We start from the raw sequence: 24,875 nt of genomic DNA, 5'->3' as shown, positions 1-24,875 counted from the left end.
TCCAGCCCCCCCAATGCACCTGCAGTGAAGGTTTCCCTGATCCCGGTAGTTGTCCGCCAGGAGCTCGCAAACATGGGTCTTAACACCATCTGCTCGGCCCATCGCCGTGATACCCACCCGGCTTCTTCGATTCCGCCCGTCCCGCATCTTCTTACCCACCACGTTTCCGCAAAACATCTGAATGGCACACTACAGACGAAAATCACATTTGTTTTCACTGCCATGAAATTGGGCACATTTCTCGGCACTGTCGCAGTCGCTGGAGTTCCCTGAACCGGTACATATACTGCCTACGCTCACCCGCCAGGTGGCCCTTCTCGTCCCTATGCTACCCGCTCCGATAATGTCCCCACAGATTCTCCTGCGCCGAACCGCCCATATCCTCGTTCGCCTTCGCCGCGCCGACGACAATCTTGCTCTCCCAAGCGCCGTCGCTCCTATTCGCCGAATCTCTTCGGACGCCGCTCTCAGCTGGAAAACTAGACGATGCAGCGCCTCGAGGTGACATTGCATTGCTCACTACGCCGCCAAATCATCTACTGACGTTGCCCACTCATCTGAACATTCTTGATGTGCAAGTCGACGGTGTTTCGGTATCTGCTCTCATAGACACTGGCGCGCATTTGTCGGTAATGAGCACTGCCCTTCGTTACCGCCTAAGGAAAATAATCACGCTCGCCACGACGCCTGTTGTCCGTGTCGCTGATGGCGGAACAGCCCCTGTAATTGGTATGTGTGCCGCCCGTGTCTCCTTCGCCGAACGCTCCACTATCGTGCTATTCACAGTCATCGCCCACTATCCCCACGACATCATCCTCGGCTTAGACTTCCTCTCCACACACCTCTGCTCTCATCGATTCTTCCGCCAGTACCCTCCGCCTTGACCTGCCTGTTCTGAATCCCACTGAACAACACCCCAGTCGCCTCATTTCCGTCGACTTCGTTTGCTCGCCACCTTCGGCACTGACTTACGTTGACTTCGTGTCATCCCCACCAGTCACCGACGGTCACTACATCGTGGCTCCTATGCAAGACGTCCTCCTTGCACACGGGATCACAGTACCTCATACAGTTTTATCTATTACGTCGGATTGCGTCTGCCTGCCAGTGGTCGATTTCGGCTTGACGACACAAGTGCTGTTACGCGGGAAGTTTCTGGCACAGCTTTGCTCATTTGAGGATCACTCAGTAGCATCTACTGCAGTAGACAATTCATCCGATCCTCCTCTACAATCGCAGTGGGCAGCTTGTACCATAACCAACTTACAGAAAATTGTTGCGCCCGACATGCCGTCCGAGCACACTCGTGAGCTTTACCGCGTTCTGTTTTCCTACCACGATATTTTTTTTACTTTATCGGTGGTCCTTTGGCCCAAAGTACAGCTGTTAAACATTGCATTAATACCGGCGATACCCCTCCTATTTACCGTCGCCCGTATTGTGTATCACCGGCTGAGCGTCGTTATTCACGCTGAAGTTCGGAAAATGCTTGCCAAGAACATTATTGAAACGTCATGTAGTCCATGGGCGTCACCTGTTGTACTGGTAAAAAAGAAGGATGGATCATGGCGCTTTTGCGTCGATTATCGGCACCTTGGCAGGTTTACCAAAAAGGACATCTATTCCCTACCTTTGATTGATGACGCCCTTGACTGCCTCCACGGTGTTCGCTATTTCTCCTCTATTGACCTTCGATCCGGCTACTGGCAGATTGCCGTGGACGATCTCGACCGCGAGAAGAGAGCATTTGCAACACCCGATGGTCTTTATCAATTCAAAGTGATGCCGTTCGGTCTATGTAGCGCTCCTGCCACTTTTGGACGCATGAGGGACTCCCTTCTTCACGGTTTCAAATGGTCCATGTGCATGTGCTACTTGGACGACGTTAAAGTATTCTCCCCAACGTTCTCTACGCACCTCGAGCGCCTCTCAACAGTCCTGGACGTTTTTCGGTGAGCCGGTGTGCAACTCAACGCATCGACGTGCCAAATCGGCCGCCGCCAGATTACCGTCAATGGACATCTCGTTAATGCGAACGGAGTGCAACCGGACCCAGGAAAGATCAACGCTCTTGCGCACTTCCCTGTTCCAAAGTGTGTCAAGGATGTGCGCAGCTTCATCGGCCTTCCGCCATTTCGTGAAAAAAAATCGCCATAGCACGACCACTAACTGAGCTTTCGAAAAAAGACGCCCCTTTCCAGAGGGGCGATAACGAGGCCTCTGCATTCTCGCTTCTAATCGACCTTCTCACAACGCCTCCCGTTCGGGCTCATTTCCACACTTCTGCGCCTACCGAAGTCCGTACAACGCCAGCGCGGTCACGATCGTGTTATCGCTTACGCCAGCAGGCTCCTCTCGCCCACGGAGCGCAACTATTCCATGACTGAGCGTGCGTGTCTTGCCCTAGTTCGGGCGGTTGCGAAGTTCCGCCCATACTTATATGGCCGACCCTTTTCCGTTGTCACAGACCATTATGCGCTTTGCTGGTTATGCTTACTGAAAGATCCTACAGGAAGACTTCGTCGCAGGGCCTTACGCCTTCATGAATATTCGTACTCTGTCACCTACAAATCTGGCCGACTACACAAGGACGCTGACTGCCTGCCTCGCTACCCAGTAGACGAATCTGACGACGCCGACAGTAGTACCGCCAACGGTATTTTCTCTGTGTCTGCCTTCACTAACATCGCCGATGAGCAATACCGAGACCTATCGCTGCAAGGACTTATCAAGCGTCTGCGCTCTACACCTATCGACGCATCCATTCGCCGATATGTCCTCCAGGGCGGCATTCTGCACCGAAGGAACTTCCTCCCTGACGGCCCTGATCTTCTACTCGTCATGCCAAAACATCTACGACAGACTGTGCTCTTTGAGATGCATGACGCACCCACTGCAGGACATCTTGTGGTAACCCACACGTACGACCGCGTCCGCGGCCGCTTCTATTGGCCTGGTCTCGCTCACTCCGTCCGACGCTATGTTGCTGCCTGTGACCCCTGCCAGCGTCAGAAAACACCTCAGGTGCTACCTGCCGGTCATCTCCAACTGATCACCGTCCCTGTGGAACCGTTCTTTCGTGTTGGACTGGACCTCCTTGGTCCGTTTCCCAAGTTAACCTCTGGTAACAAATGGTTAGCCGTCGCAACTGATTACGCCACCCGATACGCAATCACGCGGGCTCTCCCTACCAGTTGCGCCATTTTCGTCGCGGACTTTCTCTTGCACGACATTATCTTACTTCATGGCGCCCCGCGACAGCTGCTTACTGACCGCGGTCGTAACTTTCTCTCGAAAGTTATCGCCGACATTGTGCGTTCCTGCTCCATTCAACACAAGCTGACTACCTCATACCATCCTCAAACCAATGGCCTGGCAGAGTGGTTAAACTGTACTCGTACCAATATGCTGTCCAAGCACGTTTGCAAGGGCCACCACGACTGGGACATTGCCCTTTCTTACGTCAAATTTGCGTACAATTCTTCCCGGCACGACACCGCCGGATTTTATCCATTTTATCTATTTATGGGCGTGAACCAACCTTGCCCCTAGACACGGCACTTCCTCTTGCTGCGATCTCAACGAGTATGTGCGCGGCGCGATCGCCCTCGAGGACCATGCACGCCAACTTGCCCGTACTCGACTGACGGCCTCGCAAACAACTTAGCAGCGTCACTAGAACGCCCGCCACCGTAAAGTGCAGTTTACGCCTGATGCGCTCGTGCCCCTTTGGTCGCCCTCTCGTCGCGTCGGACTTTCGGAGAAGCTCCTTTCGCTATATACAGGGCCTTACCACGTGCTCTGCCAGGTGACTCCTGTGACGTACGAAATTGCTTCTGTGCGTTGAACCTCGTCCTCTACCCTCGCATATAGTGATGTTGTGCACGTGAGTAGGCTCTAGGCCTACTACACTGCTTCCGAGTCCAGCGTTTAGTCGCTCCGGGACAGCGCTTTTACCGCCGGGGGTAGTGCTACGGAACAGTATTTGCGATGACGAAGAGGTGAGCAGGGTGAAGACGACGACGACGATTAGAGGCTCGCGCGGGCTGTTGCCTCTTGAACCAAGTGTGGCGTATTGCCTTGTAAATATACTTGTATATAGCTTTTGGTCGGCGTCTTCCTACGTAATAATATCATCCAATATTTTTTTGGAAAATTGCAGATGCCGAAGGAACTCCAATGGGTAGACGATTCACGGCGTAAAGACCCTTGTGGGTGTTAAGCGCAAGGTACCGTTTTCAATGTCGATCCATTTCTACTTGCTGGTAGGGCCTGTTAATATCAACTTTAGAAAATTGCTATCCGCCAGCGAGGGCAGCAAACAGCTTGTCGGGCTTGGGTAACGGGTAATGCTCCATGTCTAGTACGGGGTTCATTGTCAGGTTGTAATCACCGCATACTCTTATTATTTGTACCGCACCAAAACTGGCACCACCGCAGTGGCGTACTCGCTACTCGTTACAGGTGTCAATATGCCCATCTGTTCCAGTCTAGACAAATTTTCCCCAACTCTACTTTTTAGAGAAAACAGAACGCTCCCAGCTTTGAACAATTTTCGCGTCTTCCCATCTTTGAAAACACGAGTCACCTTCTCACTTCGGATGGTGCCTACATCGTTCCTCAAGAGGTGTCCTTATGGCGATGAACCAAGGACTGTAGCTCGGGTAGGCGTTGATCGCTTAGTAATGTCCCACGCTCTAGCTATTTCAGGCCGCGAACTTGGCCAGTTGCGCCCGAACAGCCAGTTGCCAAGCGAGCTGCGCCCGAACAGCACTGGCCCGGTCTGGGGAAGCATGCACAGCGGCAAGCGCTGACATTGATCATTGTGCTCAACTCTAAGAAAACAAACACCTCATGGCTTCACAGGTTCGCTCGCATAAGTCCTGAGCGTGAACTTAGTTTGCTTCAGAGGTACTGTTGGAAAAAGTGAGCGGAACTGACCCAGGCCCATTACTGAAACGGCGGCTCCCGTATCAAGCTCTATTTGCAAGGGAACGCTCTCGGCTATTAAGCTGAGCATGACAGGGTCTCCTGTCTCTACCTGTTTCGTTGCAACAATTTACAGGGGTGGTTCTGACGGTCGTAACACCCGAGCGTTCTTTACTGTCCGCTTTCGCTTAGGCTGCAATTTTCCTTGCGCCTTTAGGCAGGCTTTCTGAATGTGCCCTTTCTTTTTGCAGAAAAAAAACAAGTCGCATTGACGTGCGGACGCGCATTGGCAATGTGAGTTGAGCTACACCGGCAGCATTTCGTTGGTTATTTGTTAGGCAACTGATGCGCCCCGAACTTGCTTTCAGGCTTCTTATGAGCAGCTGTAGCGTTAGCAAGCGCAGCTTCCAAAGCTGTTGCGCGGTCAACGGTTCGTTGCAACGTTAGAGTCTTGTCTTCCGAAAACAAGTGGCTTTGAATGTCGACTCTGAGCAAACCGCACACAAATCTGTCTCGAAGCGACTCGTCAAGAAATATACCAAACTCGCATGTTTGCGCCTAAGCCCGTAACTACGCCACGTACTGTGGTATCGCTTCGTGTTCTTTCTGCCCTCGGCGATGAAATTTCGCTCGCTCAACTATGACTGACCGTTCCGGGGCCAAATGTTTACGAAGAAGCTCGCACAAGATTTCCGGGGACTTCGAGGACAGCTTATCTGAAGCGGCGAGTGACTTGAGGAGCGAGTACGTCTGTGGACCCAATATGCTGGTGAACGCGTCTGCTCTCCTGTCCTCCGGAATATTGTTGGTTCCAAGGTACGCGTGCACGCGTTCTTCATAGCTAGTCCCATCGCTCGTAGAATTCTCGAAATGTTCTACTTGTCCCAGCTGCATACTCGTAGTCGCCTTCGCTATAGTGTCCCAACCAGCTGCTCTTTAACTGTCCGTGCGTAACCCGCCAGCAGGTGAATTCCGTTGCTGTCAGGCACGGGCTTGTTCCCTGCTCGCAGCCTCCCATCGTCGTCGCGAGTCTATGTCAGGTCTGACGGAAGGATATCGCAACGGTGGGGCGAAAACAATACAGCTTATTTAGTCATCAACGCAACAGCGGTGGGCGAACTGCCCACTTCTGTGTTACAAGAATGAAATCACGCACCAACTAGAACGTAGGTTCTATTAAGTACAACCAAGTGGCGATAACGCTTGCACCGCTACCACGGCGCATGCCTAGCTGTGACGCCTTGTCACCTAGGGGCGCGACATATCAGATTAACTCCTTACTTCGCGGCTATAAATCGCCAACATGCCTGTGTTATCTGACGGGGTCATAATTTTTCACCAATTTTAACCAGTCATCGATCACGTCTATCGGCTATACTTGCTGTTTTCTGACGGGCAGGCCTTGAATTGAACTCAATCAAGTTCCACTTTGATCGTCGTCAAATTACCGTTCTTGGCCATCCCGCCAGTGTTCTTGTCGTTGAACTTGACCCTGACAAGTTTTACGCTGTCCAGATTTTTCGTGGGACGCTATGACGTAAAATAATTCCAAACGTTTGTATTTCAATTCTGCAATCAGCCCTTCGCGATTCGTCAAAAACTTTTTTGGTACACCCCCACTTCACCTGCCTGTCACGCGACGTCACGAAAACCGCGATAGCGTCCAATCTGATGTGGGAGGTACACAATGAGTATGCATGATTTGAGCGAGAAAACGAAAACTAAGTATTTCTTATTTGACGCTTTTTCGCCATTAGCGCTCGGCTATTGGTCAAACGTTTTTAGGCTGCAACCACTTCACCTGCCTCTCATGCGGCGTCACAAAACTGAAAAAGCTCACCACGTCAATGTGACGTGTAGGCATTGAAGGTGCAATAATATGCCGAACAAAACTCAATTTTCTTCTTAATAGCCACAGGCTGCCACGTTCCGAAAGGAATACAAGAGGGCTGCCGCCGATAGCTCAGGCACTGGCTACTCGCACGTGTCGGAGAGCATGGGTTTATTTGCGTATATTAAAGGTTTTTATGTGGCTGTGTAATATTTTTGAGCACCTTCGGCACGTTTACGACCTCGTTATGACAGCTCTTCTTTGCTCAAGATCCGTTTTGGCGTCATTCTGAAGCTTCCGTTGCATGCGTACTCCATTTTCGAGTGGCCACCGCAAGCTAAGTAAGGGAGAGCGGACCAATCTTAGACGCCGGCACCCCCCTCTTTATCTGGTTATCGATTTTCAGTGCAGTGGCTCGGCCCCATTGAACTCGCTCTCCATTCGAGCGTGCTCCTCGCCTCTTGTAAGTCAATTAGATAAGACACGCCGCTCAGTGTAGGCAATGTTATTCGTTTTTCAAACAAACAAAAGTTACCTCCTATGAACCAGGAGAGCGTTTGATTTGTCTGTTCTGACAGCCCTGATGTTAAGTGCCTGATGCGTGCGTCAGCGTTTACTCAAATTTGACGTCAGGACATTCGAATAAAAACATATTGGAATAGTTGTACTTTATAGGGCGCCTCTTCTGACTCGCACCGCAGACGTATCAATTTTTGTTGAGCTCTGCTCGTACTTCCGTCGCTTTATCAAGAATTTCGCAGAACAACTTGCCCACTCACCGACTTACTAAAAAAGGCGTTGCTTTCACATGGGGCCTTGCTCAAACCAAAGTCTTCTCCACCCTCGTACTTTTGCTCCCGGCTCCCTCATTTCTGGCTCATTATGATCAATCGGCCGCCACTGAATTTCACACGGATGGCATTGGCCATGGAATTAGGGCTGTAGTTTTTAAATGGCAGCTTGACGTAGAGCGTGTATTTGCGTATGCAAGTCGCCTCCTGTCACCCACCGAGAGGACTTTTTCAATTAAGGAACAGGAATGCCTAATGTTAGTTTGGGCAGTTGGCAGATTCCACCCCCGTTTCTATGGCCGCACATATTCCCTTGTTAGCGATAACCACGCCATGTCGTGGATCCCCTCATCTAAAGACCACACGGGAAGATTGCTTAGATGCGCGCTATGGCTCCAAGATTATCCAATTGCTGATGAATACAAAGCAGACCGTTTGCACACGAACGCCGATTGTATCTCCAGTCATCCATTCGACCGCCCTGAATATGATGTCTATGGAACAAACGCTGGCTTCCTGGCCATTTCCGATCTGCACGACATCTGCACAGAACAACGGTGCGATGACTGCTTACGAGTTCTCATCGAGCGTCTCAATTCTAGACATTCGCAGCCTACGCTGCCAATGCTCGTTCTTCGAGACGATGTTCTCTAACGTCGCGCGTACGTCCTGAAGGACCAGAATGCTTACTCGTTGTACCAATCCATCTCCGGACCCCATTATCGAGCAGTTGCATGAGCCCCTAATGCAGGCCACCTCGGCGTTTCGCGTACTTCCAACCGCGTACTATGCCGCTTCTACTGCCTCGGCATGTACCCCTTTGTACACTACTATGTTGTAGCCTGTGCGGTCTGTCAGCGCCGCATAAACATGCTGTGCTGCCCACTGAACGCCTTCAGCCCATCGATGTGTCCTCAGAACCATTCTTTGGGGTCGGTCTCGATCTTCTGGGGCATTTTCCGAAGTTTAAATGCAACAATAAGCGTGTAGTCGTTGCGACTGGTTACATAAACCGGCACGCGATCACGCTGGTTTGCGCAGAAGCTGTGCTACTGAGGTGGCTGATTTCCTTTTACTTGACGTCATTCTTTCTCACGGCGCACACCGGCAGCTCCTCACTGATCGTGGCATCACCTTCTTGTCTCGAATAGTTAAAGTCCCACTTCACCCCCTTTCTCCAAAGCACAAGCTTTCCACCACCTACCACCCGCAGCAAACGGAGTCACACAGCGGCTCAATCGCATGCTGACAGAAATGCTGTCTCTGTAGGTTACTGGCTACCACAGTGATTGGGACCACACGTTACCCTTCGTTACCTTTCACTCTAATTCGTTCGAGAGCACTGGCTTTTTAACCTTTTACTTTCTGTTCCGCATCCACCTTTATTTACCATTTGACACACTGTTTTCTCCATCGACGAACACTCCTACCAAATATGATGCTCAATACCTCTATGCCGGGGCTCACGCAGCACGCCAGATTGTTGGTTACCAGCCAACTGAGTCTCACGCCGCGCAGGAGATCGGGCGCGACAGCCGACATCGGGACATTCGATTTTTCTCCGTGCTGCGTTCTCCTACTATGGACACCACGTCGACGAGTCAGCTTGTCTGAAAAGCTGCTGCCTTGCTTCACATGGCCCTACGCGATATTGCGTCCGCATAGCGAGATCGCTCTACTGGAATCCCGTGCCCACCTGACGTTGTGCATGTTTCTCGGCTTAAGCCTTACTTTGCCACGAATTTTTCTACCATTTAGTTGAGCGCCGAGACGGCGCCTCTAAAGGCGGAGGTTCTGTTAGGGTGCAATCAAAAGTGGCGCCAGTCAGACGACGATTTGTCATAAATAAGCGGTATCGGTCTCGACAGCCATCTTTTTTCTGTATCGTTGCCTCTCTTGTAAATATTGCAATCAGATCTTTATGTGTTACCACTGCAAAGTAACACTATTACTAAACAGTTCGCAAGAAAGACAGCAGACGTCAGCAATTCTTTTTGCTCGGGACTTATTTACTGCGACCACGGATAATAATGTTTTATTGCATGCCTACTGCAGCCTCAGTAGTCCCTGCTTGTAGGCGTTGCGCTCAATGGCGCACGGAGTGACGACTGGTGCACTCTCTTCCTTCATCGGTTGAACCAGGTGCAGCAGGAGGATCCACATAGTCACGTGAAGCTTTTTGGGCAATGTGGGCGAGCTCGCCAAGGTGTAAAGCATCGAAAGGCCGCTGTTCGTGAGTGTGATATTGTGGCGTGAGAAAAGGGCGCGTGGGCATTCACAGTATGAGTGCAGCTATCGGATGCTGCCCGCGATCATTGTAAGGTTGGTCACAGCGCAACAGAGGACATGCCCGCAGATCGGACAGAGAGGGTGGCGAGGCCTACGCTTAATATGGTGAAAGGTTCCGTAATTATGAACTGCTAGCGTTTCTAATTGTACGATGAGAATTGCATCTGGACGTGCAAAGAGGCGCTAGGAGCGTGTGGCATTCGTGGGCCTCTTTTAGTTGAGCGTGTCTTTTCTGGCTGTGCTCAGCTCTACAAGGTTGAGGGCAATAGGCTTCGGGTCAACGGAGTCGCCCCCTCGATAGGATGACGCGGACTGGAAAATGAACTTGCTCATGGCCTTTTATCTCCATTTGCCCAAAAGAATTGTGCAAGGAAGGCCTGTTGGTTGGAACGAAAGTTCAAGAGTGTGTAATTGAGCATATAGTAGAGACTGCAGGGAATTTATTGCAGTAGTTTGGAATGTGTCTTGGCAGCCCAATTGCACAGCAGTGTCTCGCTGTCGTGCGGGGTCTGGCAGATGCTATCGCAGTGGCCTAAGTTTCCGTTTCTTTAACAGTTGACTCGTTTATACAAGAATTTGAGCAGAGTCAATAGAATCCAACCTAAACTGTCATTAGACGATGTGCAATTTCTTACTACTGACTCGCTTGAAATTGCACAAACAAAAGGTTACCTCATTGGTCCTAAAAATACATTTTAGGCATGCAGCACAAACCTTCCCACATTCTATTTTGCGGGTCTTGCTTGTCGACCAATACAAGTATTCCAATATCTTAACCAATGAAATATCTAAATGTCGCCCTAGCCAGTTCCATATACACCATCTCAAATAAGAAACGACAGTCTGAAGCTCAACTTTATTCCTAGCGGTATTACAGAATAGAATGCACTCCCTAACTGTGTAATTTTAGACTGATGCGCTGAAGAATTTTTCCTACGTCCACACAATATTGTTCTTGCCGTTTATATGTGAATCATAATTTTGCTTAAAATATAGCTGCTTATTTATTTATATTATAAATTTGTCGGTCAATGCAGCCAGCTCTAACAAATCCTGAGTTGAAGCAGTGGCCAGCACGATCTGGACTTTGGTGGGGAAGCGCTGCAGATCTAAGGCTGCCTGCTCCTAAGGAGTACGTATGACGCGTGACCCACGCAATTCGAAGCCGGAGAGAAACTGCTGCGGGCGCGCTCAGCTGCTGCCATAGAGCAATGACGGCACTACTGCAGAAGGTTATCCAATACTACCTGTGTAACACAAGATCTTTTCACTCTGATTCATGACGCCATTTAGCCTGGTCTGACTGCTGTAGTATCTAATGGGGATGCTCCCGAGTACGCAAAAGTGATTTTGAAGTCACGGCTTTCATCACGCCAGCCTTGTCAATAGAAATTTGTGGCCGCGTAGCGTGACTAATGGATCGGAGTTAACAGGTCTTGTGCTATCCAGGTAGTGTTGGCCAATCTCGCGCCACTTTCTATCTGTTTTCATTCGCGCATGCGTGTAGGATTGCGCCGGAAGAGCTTTCGGCGTAAAGTCGACCTGCAGAGAGACAGATGGATGAATCGGCTAGCGATGTACAGCTTCTCATTAAAATCAAATGCCTAGGTTTCTGGATGTGTACAGGTATTATGCACTATATGAAGCGCCAGCCTTCTGCAAGCGTTCGTTCAGGTCCATAACCGTAGAACGCTGGTAAGCCCAATCGTGCACCTCAAAAGTCACCTCTTCTCCGTCTGTCAAGCTACATGCCCAGCATCATGCCGAAAAACCAGGACGCACTTGCGAAAAGCACGTGGTTTTACAGGAAATGTCAAGGGCACCTTCCTATAAAACGATGACATACATGTGCCTTTCAATTGGGTTCTTTACTTGCCGGTGTATTTTGCCAACCTATGTTAACCAATGACCCGGAGTTACAAGAAAACTCAAATTTCGAAGTGGTGTAGTTCTGTGATCTGCTATGCTTCTGGCTGAAGAATCCGTATTTCGTGGACTATAGTACCTTACTCAATCACACAAGAAGTTAGAATCGGTGCTTTCACCTATATATCTTTAGCAGACCTGGCAGAAGAACTTTAGGCGATGCACTTCTAACGACCCCGACCTAATGTGTTACCTAGGTTCATGGACTATTGCTACGGCATTCTGATGAACGGCGAGGTTCACCGCCTTCTTGCATATCTAATAGTATGAAGCCTTGAATAAAGTCCAAGGTTGAAGTCAGCAAAATTATTTTTCTATTCAATACTGACATTTGTACTTGATTGTATTTATCGGATCGCCGCGTTTCACCACCTAATAAACGTAATCGCAGAGCGCAGGACACGCCTGCATGTGTTGGAAGTTTCTCTAAAGTTATCGAAGGTTCTATTCTCCGTCTTCACCGAACCTTCTGCAATCTTATTTCATCGCACGACGCTAATGGCGTTGAATTTTTTGGGAGACACGCGTACTCCAGGGATTGCTCTGGAACCTTCGATGACTGATCTAAAGAAGCTGACGCACTTGACCCGCTGAGCCGACATTCGGTGATCGCCGACTGCGTTCACCGCTATCGCTGTTCATTGAACGTAACTTGCTTTTAAGGGCACAGGTTCGCCCAGTAAAACGCTAATTTTGTCATTCACAGTTTTGCTGCCTTCTTCACCGTCACTGCCACTTTGAAATTGTATAGTTATGGCGCACAGAATCCGGTGCAACGTTCTCCTTCTGCAGGACCACGGCGCATTCCAGGAGGGACCGGTACGCCGAGTCTATGCAGGCGTTTCCTCGCAAACGTTCTATAATTACGTCGCTGGTAAACTGGGCCACCGACACAAGCTCCATAGCTAAAGAATTAACAGAGGAGCTGGAGCCCATCGCACAATCTCAAATGGAACGGCTCCCCAAGATATTTCATAGGGAACATGGTGGACTATGTTATCATGCAGCTATGATTGTTCCTATTAAAATATTATGAACCGGCATTCCACACGACACGGGATACTAAAAAATAAAAGACGCAGCAATTCTGCATATTCATTGAATTAGTTAACATTGGCAGATAAATATACTTTAAAGAAAACAGTGCGTCATCCATGTGTTACGCCCGCCGAGCCAGCTATATTTCAACCGGTCAACGTCAAAGACCTCTAACGCTACGCACAGTATCTACAGATCGCAAATCTGTCTCTATCAAATAACGAGAAAAAATGTAAAGGTGATCGCACTCACGAAGGACATGTTCCGTCTAGCACAAACGCAGCACAAAACTAGAGCATGGCACTACGAATGTGCCACCTCTGCTATCGGCTTGCGTTACACCCATTTCATGGGGACATGTAAGTACCATCAGAGCATCCCAAATGAATGGGGTTGCCAGAACCACGTGGTAGAAAATTCGCTCACCGGTCATGTTCAGAACACGGACCGCTCAATAACCTAGCAGGATAGACAATAGTCATTATCACATGAACAAACATTTGAGAAAGAGTGCGTCTTTTATTGCATGTTATCCAAGACACCGAAAACATGCTTATCGAGGCAATTTTAACAACGTATATATTACGCGCCTCGATGTAGTGCTGAGGTATATATATAAACGGATGTTGTAGTGACCAGCTCACGATGAACCCAGAATGCTTATGGATCCAAGAACGTCAGGGTTCTTCGTTTTTCGATGTTAGTCAGCAGCCTCTTGTAAACCTACTTACTTAGGGCGCCCAAAGCCAAGCTTTTGCTCCCATGTCATCACTGAAAAGATTCATGCTAATGTCAATGTTTGTGATGACTGATTTGGTAGCATTAATGCAGTAGCTATATAATCCGGAACACTTTTGGTAAATCCCAGGAAAGAAAAAGAGCTAAAGATGCAAACAAACTTTGATTCAGGTATGCAATCGTTTTCTGTTACCTTATATCAGATGGCTATGTATATTCTATTTGCAATTTCTTTTATTCGAACGCCTTACAAAAATAATTTCTGGCAATATAAGCAGTAAAACACACGTCAACAGTTTTCATCTCCAAATACTTAACACTAACGAAATCCATTATATGATTAGTCATGAAAGAAATATTTGAAATGTTCTGCCTTTTGGAGACGCATAGATAGCACATTTCCCGTAGCTAGATGAATAAGATATCTGGTGCCAGAACAGCGGAGCCGTAATACCAGTTTTGTTTCATAAGTGGTATGAATTACTTCTAGCGGAAATAAACGGAATTGCCTTTGCCATGAGAAGCACGGACTAGTTATTTTCATATTTGTTAACCAGTTGAATTATTTCAACTGCTGCAATGCTATCATTTAAGTGTTTGGTTGCATACACCCTCATAAACTAATACAGACTGAAAAGGATTCACCCAACACAGTGCAGAATCACTTGTGCAAGCTTTAAAGAATCCTTTTATTCATCAACCTCCACTTCAGCTTCGTCTAAATTAAGGAAAACGCCGGCTGTACAAACCATAATTACATTAGGCTCCGACAGCGACCTATCCACAGAACGAAATAGCTGTCCTTATCTAAAATTTCATTCCAGTCGAACAAATTGGGCATTTTATTGGAGTACTTGTGTATTTCGGAATGCAGAGGCCCAAGCCTAGCACTGATGCACTTGCAATTATTTAAAGCCACTCTGATCAATCTACACCGCGCTTCAATACGAAGCAGATATTCATGAAATTCCCACTACACGTCCGTATGGCCACGTTTCGGTAATAAGTGGAAACAACGACGATGAGCGATACCATATGCTTCATTTATTTAACCATGTCATTAAGAAAGATGTGTACAAGCGCACCAAGCACAGACGCATGATACATCACATTTGCAGTTATGCGCCGCGGTTGCTTAGTGGCAATGGTGTTGTGGTTCTGAGCACGAGGTCACGGGACCAAATCCCGCCCACCACGACCGCGTTTCGATGGGGGCGAAATGCGAAAACATCCGAGCAGTTAGATTTAGGTGCAGGTTAAAGAACCTCAGGGGGTTCAAATTTCCGGAGTTTCGCACTACGGCGAGCCTCGTAATTAGACAGTGGTTTTGGCACTTCAAAACCAATAATTTAAATAATTTTTAATTACATTTGCAGCACATACTGAGTTTATAATTTCAAGCTCTCGCATATCCATCACGCATTAGAGACAATAGTACTTATAAGGTCGACGAATTTCTTCAATACTAGGATATTGGGAACGCCGTGAAAAAGTTTTTGAGAATTAATGCGAAGTGTGGTCAAGAAAACTAGCCGCCTACTTCTCAGTTAAGCTTTTCAATCCATGCTCTTTTACTTTTCGGGGCCATACCGCAATGATAGCCGGAAATAGAGCGTAACTCTTTCTTATAGTGCGATGCAGAAAGGTAAAGAAATATTTATTGCGACAAAAGGCGTTAGAGTGCGAAAATCAGATTTGTGTTCGTGGCACTGTTAGTCTACCTAGTTGATGGGCATGACTGTGGAACGCGAATAATAAGAAAACTGTGTGTATAAACACAATATAAGTTAAATATATATAGCATACATTGGATTAAATACATGTACGACGTGATCACTACAAAAATATCAACGCAGAGAATGAGATTACGCATAGACACCTGCCAGTAAGTCAGAGCCTGCAGATGAGTCCCCGTTTTTGAATTGTGCTTTTTGCTCAGTGTACATTTTACGTGCTTGCTATGTTCGTGCGCAATATGCGCACGATTTCTCGCAAATGATAATTAAAAATTATTTTCTTTTTCTTACAGTTTTATACTCAAAATGGAACAATATGGACAGTAAATACTACGCTAAATACAAGTATCTTTTGTAAAACTGATCTTGTGAACACAACAACTCCAAATTATGCCGATTTTCTAAGAATCTATTTTGAAAATGAAACCATGTAAGTGTTCAAAAAAGCACTTTTCAGTTTTGCACATACTGACAAGAATGACTCCCACACAGCGTGAAGAACAGCCTACGAGGAGATTTTAAGAATATTTACCCTTTATCACGAGGTAAAAACGTTTTTAATGCAATGTTCGTCCACCCCAAAGGTAACGTACTAACCCAAATATTTTACAGGCTCTTTGCTCCTTTTCACTCTGTTGGTGATGTTCGTAAAATAGGACTTGGTAGTGCAGCAGAAATTGTTTCCATTCGAGGAAGGCTTCATTTCTTTTGAATTCGAAGAAATTTCATTTCTGATATTACCACAAGAAAACAGAGTCTAAAGAAAAGATTGTGAGTCAATGCAATAATGAGGTTCAAATTATATACAAAAATAAATATATTTACAAAATCACATAAGTATTTTAGCAAACTTTATTCTTTTGAAGGATATTACTGCTATTCAACTTGCTCGTCCTTGGCAATGTTGACGTTCACGGGGAAGCGCTTGCGATGCCGCGTGTGCTTCCGTCATAGACTGAGGAGAGTTCGGCGACATGACGTAAGCTCGGTTTCTTGCAAGACCACCAGAAAGTGCTGCTTTACGCATGTCACGGGTGGTGGAACCCATCCGTGACATGCGTAATGCATGTCACGGATGGGTTCCTCAACTCCCTCAATCTGGGGCGGTGTGAGCATTCATGGTCGCGTGGCGTTAACGAGACTATGTTTAACATTGTGACGTCAGGGTAATCCGCAGCGGCGGCTTCGTTAATGCGTGGCAGCACAACTTACGCTTGGTAATCTTGCCATGGCAGTGCGTAGCTATAGCATTGCGCTCCTGAGCTCCACGTTACGGGGCCGCATTTGAATGGCCGCGACATGTAGAAATGCTTCGATAACTTGACTGCGGTTAACTTTGTACAATCGAATTGGTAAACTACATCCGGAACCACCAATACTGCGTGCCTCATAATGAGATCGTCGTTGTGGCACCTAAAATCTTAGAAGTTAGATAAATTTTAATTTGTGTGCTTACAAAGCCGGCGAGTGCTCGATTACCTGAAAGGACTGAATTCCCTTAAACCAGAACACTAAAAAACCTTTAAACTTATAAGTCATAAAAAGAGCAGGCGAACCAGATCGTCGAGTTATTTAGCAAGCTTCAGATCGGGAACAAGTAGGCTGAGCTACGCCGCAGGAAGCGGGGGTGCCACTCTGATGACGCGTACTCCCAGTTTAGACAATGTTCGCGCATGCGCTGTCTCTTCTGCTGACAATATAGACATATGAACTATATTGCAATAAAGAGCTAACTATATTCTCGTTATAGAATACATAGCTGGTACTGCCTAGCATATAGTGTTGCTTATCGATCAACAAAAATTTAAGAGTAAGAAGCGGCGTTCTTACCCTACTAGCCTTCGAGTTACGGAGTTTACGGCTACTATACGTCATAACAAAACCATATTTGCTGTTCCTTTAGCTCAGATCGATTAGAAATTATAAAATACAGATTTCACAGTAAATCAATTTTAATTATCGGAGGCTGCACAAAAAAAACAATAGACATTTAGTAGAAAATAGCTTTCTTTCTTTTTCATTCAGAACAACAATGCTTGATGACCTGCAAGAGAGCATTCCTTATAATATGAGTGCGAAGTTTTTTTTTTGTATTTCATCGTTACTTGATGAGTTACTATTACGTCAAAATGACCATTCGTGGCTGCACTTGGTCTCTACCTACGGACGTAGCGAGATCACTATTAAAACTCCAACTCTGGTATTTCTGTAATCAGCCACCTAACCATTTTCTACAATATAAGAGAGGCAAAGTACTTTTACTAGGGAAGCTACCCGGCAGCAGTTAATTTAGGTAATTGTATTGGTGAACAGGCCCGTGCAAACTAATAATTGTTTTGATGTCCTGTCGATAAGTAGGGCCGTACAGGGCCGTCGTAATACTATCATTCGCGGAATTTATTAAAGGTTGCTTGAAAAGAAAGTTTTCCCGCCAACAATAAACCCCACAGACTTTTGACGGCACCGCAATTTTGGCGGAGATCTCACGTGTTCTAAAAAAACTAAGGCGCACTTACTTATCTCTACGTGGATAAGATCAAAGCCTTGCATCCACGTCAGTAGAAGCCCTGCGCCACGACCAACGATGTTCGTTACAAGGTGCGCACAACACAAGGTGGTGGCTTCGACTCCCGCCATAGGCCGTGGGTTGCAGTGTCTTAATTACTATGTCCTATTTACCATGCCTTAATTACCTTCCTTAAATTAGCACCAATGATCGAGGGTTTGACTCCCGCTAAAGGTAGAGTGTTCGTAGCTTCTTGGGACCATGGCGTGTTCACAGCATTAAGCCCAACGCCGGATTCACCGCCTCATGGATCATATAATGCTTTCGCCATAAAACCATCAAGCTCTCGCCGTTCCGACATTTGTGAAATGTTGCACCACTAAAGATTACCAAGCGGGGAAACGTGGATAAATTTTCTCCGCGAAGTTTCACGTTTAGCTCACTCCACTCACCATGCCTAAGTCACATTCCATCACATACATTCGTCTGCAAACAGGCGTTAAATATAGCCCTACACAAGCCCATTCAATTTTGCCTATTTTAAGAAAGAAAGAGAGAAAAAAACGAAAAAGAATTCATATGACCATGCCCGAGATGGCTGACAGTTTGTCTGACCATAAAAGAGTAAACCAAATGGAATCAAAAAAGTCGAAGTAAGTTAGGGGGAGATAAAAAGTATCTTAAGTCTGAAGTCAAGAGTTTGACGAAATATCGACTGGTCTGAAAGTAACGGTATTATAGTAATAAAAATAGAACGTCGAAGAAAATGGAGTAGTCTAAAGTTCTCAAAGGTTTCGGCTTCACTAAGCTGAACAAGTCGTTCATGTGGAAGCCGAGATATTTAAAAATTTTAAGACAACCCCATTTTGGTCGGTGTTCTGTTTTCGTTCCTATTATGTTTAGTCTGCTAACAATGTCCACGACATGACTATTTTTACTTACACTGGCTTCATGAGTGTGCATATTATAGGAACTGGGCGTTTATAATGGGTATAGAGAGAGTTTAGCTCCGCCGTCTTACACGAAGCCAGTGATAGACAAGCACACTCCACTATAAAAAAAAAGGGAGAGTATTGCAGGAGCAAATGGGCGGTTTGATCTTCAAAGCATTCTTTTACTCTCTTAAAATGTGGAGTGGAGTGAAATGCATTGTTCTCTCTGTTAAGAAGGAGAGAGCGAAATGTTCTTTTCAGTCTGTCCTTCTGAGAAAGAGTAGAAAGTCCGTTCAACTCTTGCGGCAATAGAGAACAAGACGTAGCGTAAGCTCCTGCTTCAACTGTAGGAGGCTGGCCTCGAACCTGGCGATGTATCACTCACGAACGCTGAGCAAAGAGCACACCGTTATGCTTCTAAAAGAAGAGGTAGCGACAGTGCAAAGAAAGCGGAGCAAGCACTCTACTTTTTTACTCGGCGTTACTTTGCACGACATCGCCGAACAGCACATCACCGGAGAAAGTTGATCCGTCCAGCGAACAGGAACGAAGGCCATTCAAGAGAGACCGTTTGTCAGCCATCTCGCGTCGCCGCAAAAACCGGACAGTCCTTTGTCATTCGTTGAATATAACAAATCCTCCACGGTAAGTGATTTCTAACTTACGTTCACATTCCGTGTATATGGCAATTCTGTCACCAGGAAGTCGTCACGACGTTTCGCCGACCCGATTTACACCGGAGTAGGCAAGCGCGCTGTGTCTTTCAATGACAATCGAAAAAGCCAGTCATCCCGATAACTGCTTGTGATTTTACCACAGATATCTGTAGAGCTTTGTAAATAGCAAACGCTGCCAGAACCATGGTATGTTCAATTAGAGCTGAGGCGAGGGGACTCATAAAGTGGTTTGTACACAAGTCCATGATTCCGAGCCTATGCGGAGCGTGCTTACGTACCTTTTGTTCGAATTTATCCAATTTGGTAGTCTGCTGTTTACGGAACGCTGTTGAATTAAGGATTCACATAACAGAAGGTGTCATTTTGCTGGAGGCATGCTTTCGTTATAGTAAGCCACACGCTTGACGGTGTCTTCCACCCATGGGTATCTACAACCATCTACAACCACTGAAGTTACGTGCAGTGCTAGTGCTAGTAAGGAACTTTCGCAGGCATTCAGCTATGTGCTATAGAGGTCACTTGCGTGAGTTATCTTGAACTTACTGAAAACGCATAAGGAATTTAGACTGAATTCTTATCGGCATATCCAGTAATATCCATGAACCTGGAGCACCATATTTTCATCCCTACTAAACATCTTGTTTGCAAATATGATTCTGAAATTATGGTTGAGCAGTGGCACAAGCAGACACGGTGCGGCGAGCACACCGTCCAGGTGCTTATGATGTGTTACAAGTGGTGTTCAGGACATATAACACTCATGACAGACTTATGACGTATCACAATATTCTGTTTATTCGTTTGAGTATTGTTACATTGGCGCTCAACTGTCCGTTACTTCTTTTTTCTTTAAATCTAAAAGTTTAAGTTGGTCTAACAGTTACGAATGCAATCATTAAGATGTTTCGCATGGATTTCAGTCGGAAGACTAAGGGCTAACATGTTCTTTTAGTCCAGTGACCTTATTTGTTGATTGTCCTAAAGTTTTTACACCATGACCTTGTGTTAACTTCTGCACACGATACTTTTCAGACACCCGCTTTATATAACGCAAGAACACAAGGATGTCAAACAGCCAGCCCTGCACTACTCCACGTGGTGCAGAGGAGCGGACACCAAAGAATCAAAATATATTTGTCATACAATTTGGACAAGAAGACTCGCATTCGGGCCTATTATCTGTACCATGTGACTGAACGTCACCAAAACTGTCAAAAGACATTATGTCAAACCAAGATGAAAATTCTCACATGCTCAAGGCTCTAATCGTTACAAGGCGTTTTTCTTTGATGGCTGTGATGAGAAAGTTAAGATTAAGTACGCTCTCTCGAGACAAACACATAGGAGCAAGTGTCATTGAAAAGTAAAAAAAAATGTGCTTTAATGAAAAGCTTTTTTTTATAAGTGACCGCTTTTTCTCTTGCCCCTCAACAAATAAATTCATGTGACAAAAAATAGTGGTACAATAACATTCCAGATGTGCTTAGTGACCTAATACATACTTGTAGTGAACACGGGGCCGGAGAGAGAGAGAGAGAAATTTATTTACAGAAAGGTAGATAGGTCGGCCTGAGCTTGCTCTGGCCCGCTACTTTACACTTGGGAAAAGGGACGGGGAGGGAAAGGGCTGATGAATGATAATGATGGTATAAAGAAGAGATGCGTCTATACAAATTCGCAGAGTTTCAGCATCTCTAAAGCCGTGTGTCCAGCCCAGTGGCTTGGAGAAAAGCTATAGCGGCACTTGTTATCAGGGCTGCGCTGTTTGCATTAGGCCAAGAACCTAAAGAAGTCATCTGATAGCAGCCTATCATGGATTTTTGCATGGTAAGAAACCAGTTGCTGTCGTTATTGCGCGTACGCCGGACACAGGGAAAATATATGATGAAGTGTTTCTGACACCTCACAGTATTCGCAGTTTGGGCCAGTATCGCTTCCCACTTATCGTATGTCTATGACGGTCGGTGAATGCGACACCAAGGCAAATCTGGTGCACCATGCTCGTTTGGCTTCTTTGAGCTTATGAGGCATACGAAACTTCATTTCTAGGTCCCATTTGTGTACTCACTTGGGTCGTCCATATGGTTGGGTCCAGTGTTCCTAGGTACAGTTACGTATTACGTGACGAAGTAGGGCGTTTGTGTGTGTTCGTTATCTAAAGCTGTTATCTAAAGTAGTTAATGCTAAAGCAATATCTAAAGCGATTTTTGCTTCAGCGTCTGCCTGTTCGCTATCACGCCGCATTTTGAAGGTATCCACTGAGAGGTGAAATTGTGGCCATTTCTAGTTGCGTGCTAGAGATACTCTGTAATTTCTATACTTATCGAATAATAATAATACGGGCCCGCCTGAGGACACAGTCAACCGTTTGAAGAGCTGGCTTTCAATTGCAAATATCGTTCATGCGTGAGAAGGCTCCTCGGAGAGAAATAGAACTGCCTGCCGTATAGCAGAAAGTTCTGCGGCAGCCGCAAGGGAGCACCGCGCAGCGCAGTACTGCTTGCATCGCGCTCTGCATTTCAATGTGTTTTTTGGTAGAGTAGTGCTTCCCCCCCCCCTTGTACCGAGATACCAGTCGACTCGTGAGGATACAAGGAACACGGGTGTGCTACCCACGTGGCCCTTGGTGAAGCTCGTGAAGCCCAGCGATCCTACAAACCCGGACTACGGGGCAGCGTCGATAATCCCGACACCAGCTAGGTGCAGCAGCCGGTGCTGCTCCGACGCGTGAGGAACGCGAACGGCAGCAACCGTTCTGCCTGGGCATGGCTACGGGAACGCTTAGCGAACTTCAGTCGACACCGACAATGCAAGGTGAGACCACACCAGCAGAGAACATGGATCTCACAAATTTAGACAGTACAGTATCTCCGCACCGACTGAAAGCTCGGTCCAGATCAGCGTCACCTCATCCGAGCAGATCGCGCTCTCGACCACGAGAGCGCGTCCAGGGAGGAGAAGCAAGGCAGACGCAACGATCATCCAGAGAAGCACCGAAGGCGGCCTCCGTTCTGACAAATCCACAGGTAAGCTGGACAGCGGTCGCGTCCTCCACAACCACACCTATCACACCAAAACGAGGAATACAAGAAAATAGTTACCGAAAACAGACAACTTAAGGCAAGCTTGGACAGCATGAAAAATGAACTCGAAACACTTAAACGACAAATTGCAAGCATGATGACGCACGGAGCACCCATAAAACAAACGCACCCGCACAACTGTCCAACACCATGGACAACCACCTGTCCAACAACAACAACAACTGTCCAACACACTGCATCATCATGTATGACGTGATGGTCGAAATAAATAAACTTACTTACACACCGACGAACCCAATGCAGACAAAACCACTATCACAAACGCACAGATGCCTACACCCATCACTCATCAGGAAGGGAAACTAGACAATATGTGCACAAAAATGCAATTATTTTTTGCAGAGCTTCACAACCTTAAGCGGTACGTCGACGATTCGCTCAAAGGAGTAAAAAAGACGCGAAAACGTCGTAGCAGCCTTAGCCCGGAGAACCGAGATCCAAAGGTCTCACCGTAACCACAGACACAGAACATCTCGTGAGCCCATACTCTGGCTAACTACAGACCTACACACCAAGAGAATCTCGTAATTTGGCAGTGGAACTGCCGATAACTACATAACAAACATGCTGCACTTACACAATATATCAAGGCGGCGCTCGTCCCACCTGACATTATTTGTCTTCAGGAAGTGGGGAAAATGCGGATACCTATTGGGGGTTACCGTTTCTACAGCGATTCGAACTACTCTGAAGTGGCAGCTTTGGCCCGCAAGGACCTGACAATCACTGTCGCCATAGCACCTGGCGTAGAAATTCACCACCAAATACTCACCATTTGGACAGTTAAGAAGGGTCGTCACAAGTGCCTGATAACCAACGTATATAGCCCCCCTAGGGATAAGAAGGCCGATTTTTCATTACTATTACGTGACGTATCTACCTTGCTCTCAACGAAAGACCGACTAATCTTTCTCGGAGACTTTAACGCTTGGCACTCCGCATGGGGTTATCAACGCGACACCGCCAAGGGCTTCAATCTAGTACGAGAAACTCAGTTCCACGAACTTGTACTGATTACTCAGCCAGGCACTCCTACAAGGATAGGAAACAGCGTTGCCCGGGACACCACGCCGGACCTCACATTTGTAAACAATGAGACGGGGGTCACCTGGTGTAACCTAGACGAAACGCTAGGTAGTGATCACTATCTATTGTGTGTCAATGTTAACACAGATAAAGTTCGACAGCCCCTAGGGGTGGCCAGGCTCACTGATTGGAAAAGGTATAGAGAACAACAGCAGGCTGCTTCCTCAATTACAGCCACGGCCGCAGGTTGGACAACTTTCCTCAATTAGGCCCATGCTGCCACCACCAGAGAGATCAAGACCACAACGGAAGCACTAGCAGTAGACAGCCATCTCGCCCACCTCTTGGGAGGCCCACAGACGCCTCACCAAACGCTGGAAGCGGCAGCAGCGTAATCGCAAGCTTAGGCGCCGAATAGCCCTGCTGGCAAACGAAGCTAACACCTATGCAAAGGAGCTGAATAATCAAAATTGGCGCAGCTTCTGCGACTCTCTCAGAGGCACCCTCAGCACCAAGAAGACCTGGGCCATTCTTCGGTGCATGTTAGACCCAATTAGCACGCGCACCGAGACGTCTGACGTCATGCGACGGCTCTTAGGAGAATACAAAGGCTCAGAACAAGAACTACTCGAGCACCTAAAACGCACCTACACCGGCGCTGCCCAGACATCTTCACGCGTTATGAGAGAATACGAAGGGCAGGATAACTCGAGCTTGAACACCCCATCACCTTCTCAGAGCTCTACGCAGCGGCACGAACCTTCAAGAAGAACACGGCTCCTGGACCCGACCAAATCACCAACGCAATGCTGCGCAACCTTAGTGATGTAGCCCTACAGCACTTTGTGGACTTCTTCAATGAACAGGTCTGGCGACCGGACGGAAGACTACCGCGAGAATGGAAGGAGGCAGACACATTGCTTATACCAAAACCGGGCAAGCCGCGCGAGCTCAACCATCTCAGGCCCATATCGCTCACGTCTTGCATGGGCAAGCTCTTCGAATGAGTAATTCTAACCGGACTCGAAGGCCACATCGAATGAAACTCACTCTTCCCTGGGTTTTCTCAGGAGAATCTGTGCACAGGACATCTTTCTTTTATTAAGAGATAAGGTGCTTGATCCTCCTCCGGGCAGTATGGACAGAATCCTGCTAGCACTTGACGCCCATACAGCATTTGATAACATCTCACACGCTACAATACTAGACGGACTACGAGATGTCGGGTGTGGAGAAAGAGTATTTCATTACGTTCAAGACTTCCTGAGCAGCCGCTCCGCGAAAATAGGACTGGGTTAAGCACGTTCTGCCCTGTATCGCCTACCAGATAAGGGCACTCCTCAAGGATCCAT

General features: G+C 47.1%; 1 protein-coding gene across 2 annotated transcripts in view; it reads left to right on the top strand.

The window, feature by feature from the left end:
• Nucleotides 1-24,875, top strand: part of LOC142586886 (uncharacterized) — a 59,032-nt gene that overhangs the window by 17,897 nt on the left and 16,260 nt on the right. Inside the window, exons 2-3 of one of the 2 annotated variants that reach the window (XM_075697764.1) lie at nt 15,572-15,708; nt 15,771-15,862. In XM_075697764.1, coding sequence (XP_075553879.1) covers nt 15,572-15,708; nt 15,771-15,862 — 229 coding nt within the window. The remainder of the gene's footprint in view (nt 1-15,571; nt 15,709-15,770; nt 15,863-24,875) is intronic. The other variant, XM_075697765.1, reaches the window with a different exon arrangement.

This window comes from Dermacentor variabilis, chromosome 7 (genome assembly GCF_050947875.1).
Source record: "Dermacentor variabilis isolate Ectoservices chromosome 7, ASM5094787v1, whole genome shotgun sequence".
NCBI classification, from domain to species: Eukaryota; Metazoa; Arthropoda; class Arachnida; order Ixodida; family Ixodidae; genus Dermacentor; species Dermacentor variabilis.
The sequence above is the reverse complement of the archived record's forward strand: the minus strand, read 5'-3'. Positions and strand labels throughout refer to the sequence as shown.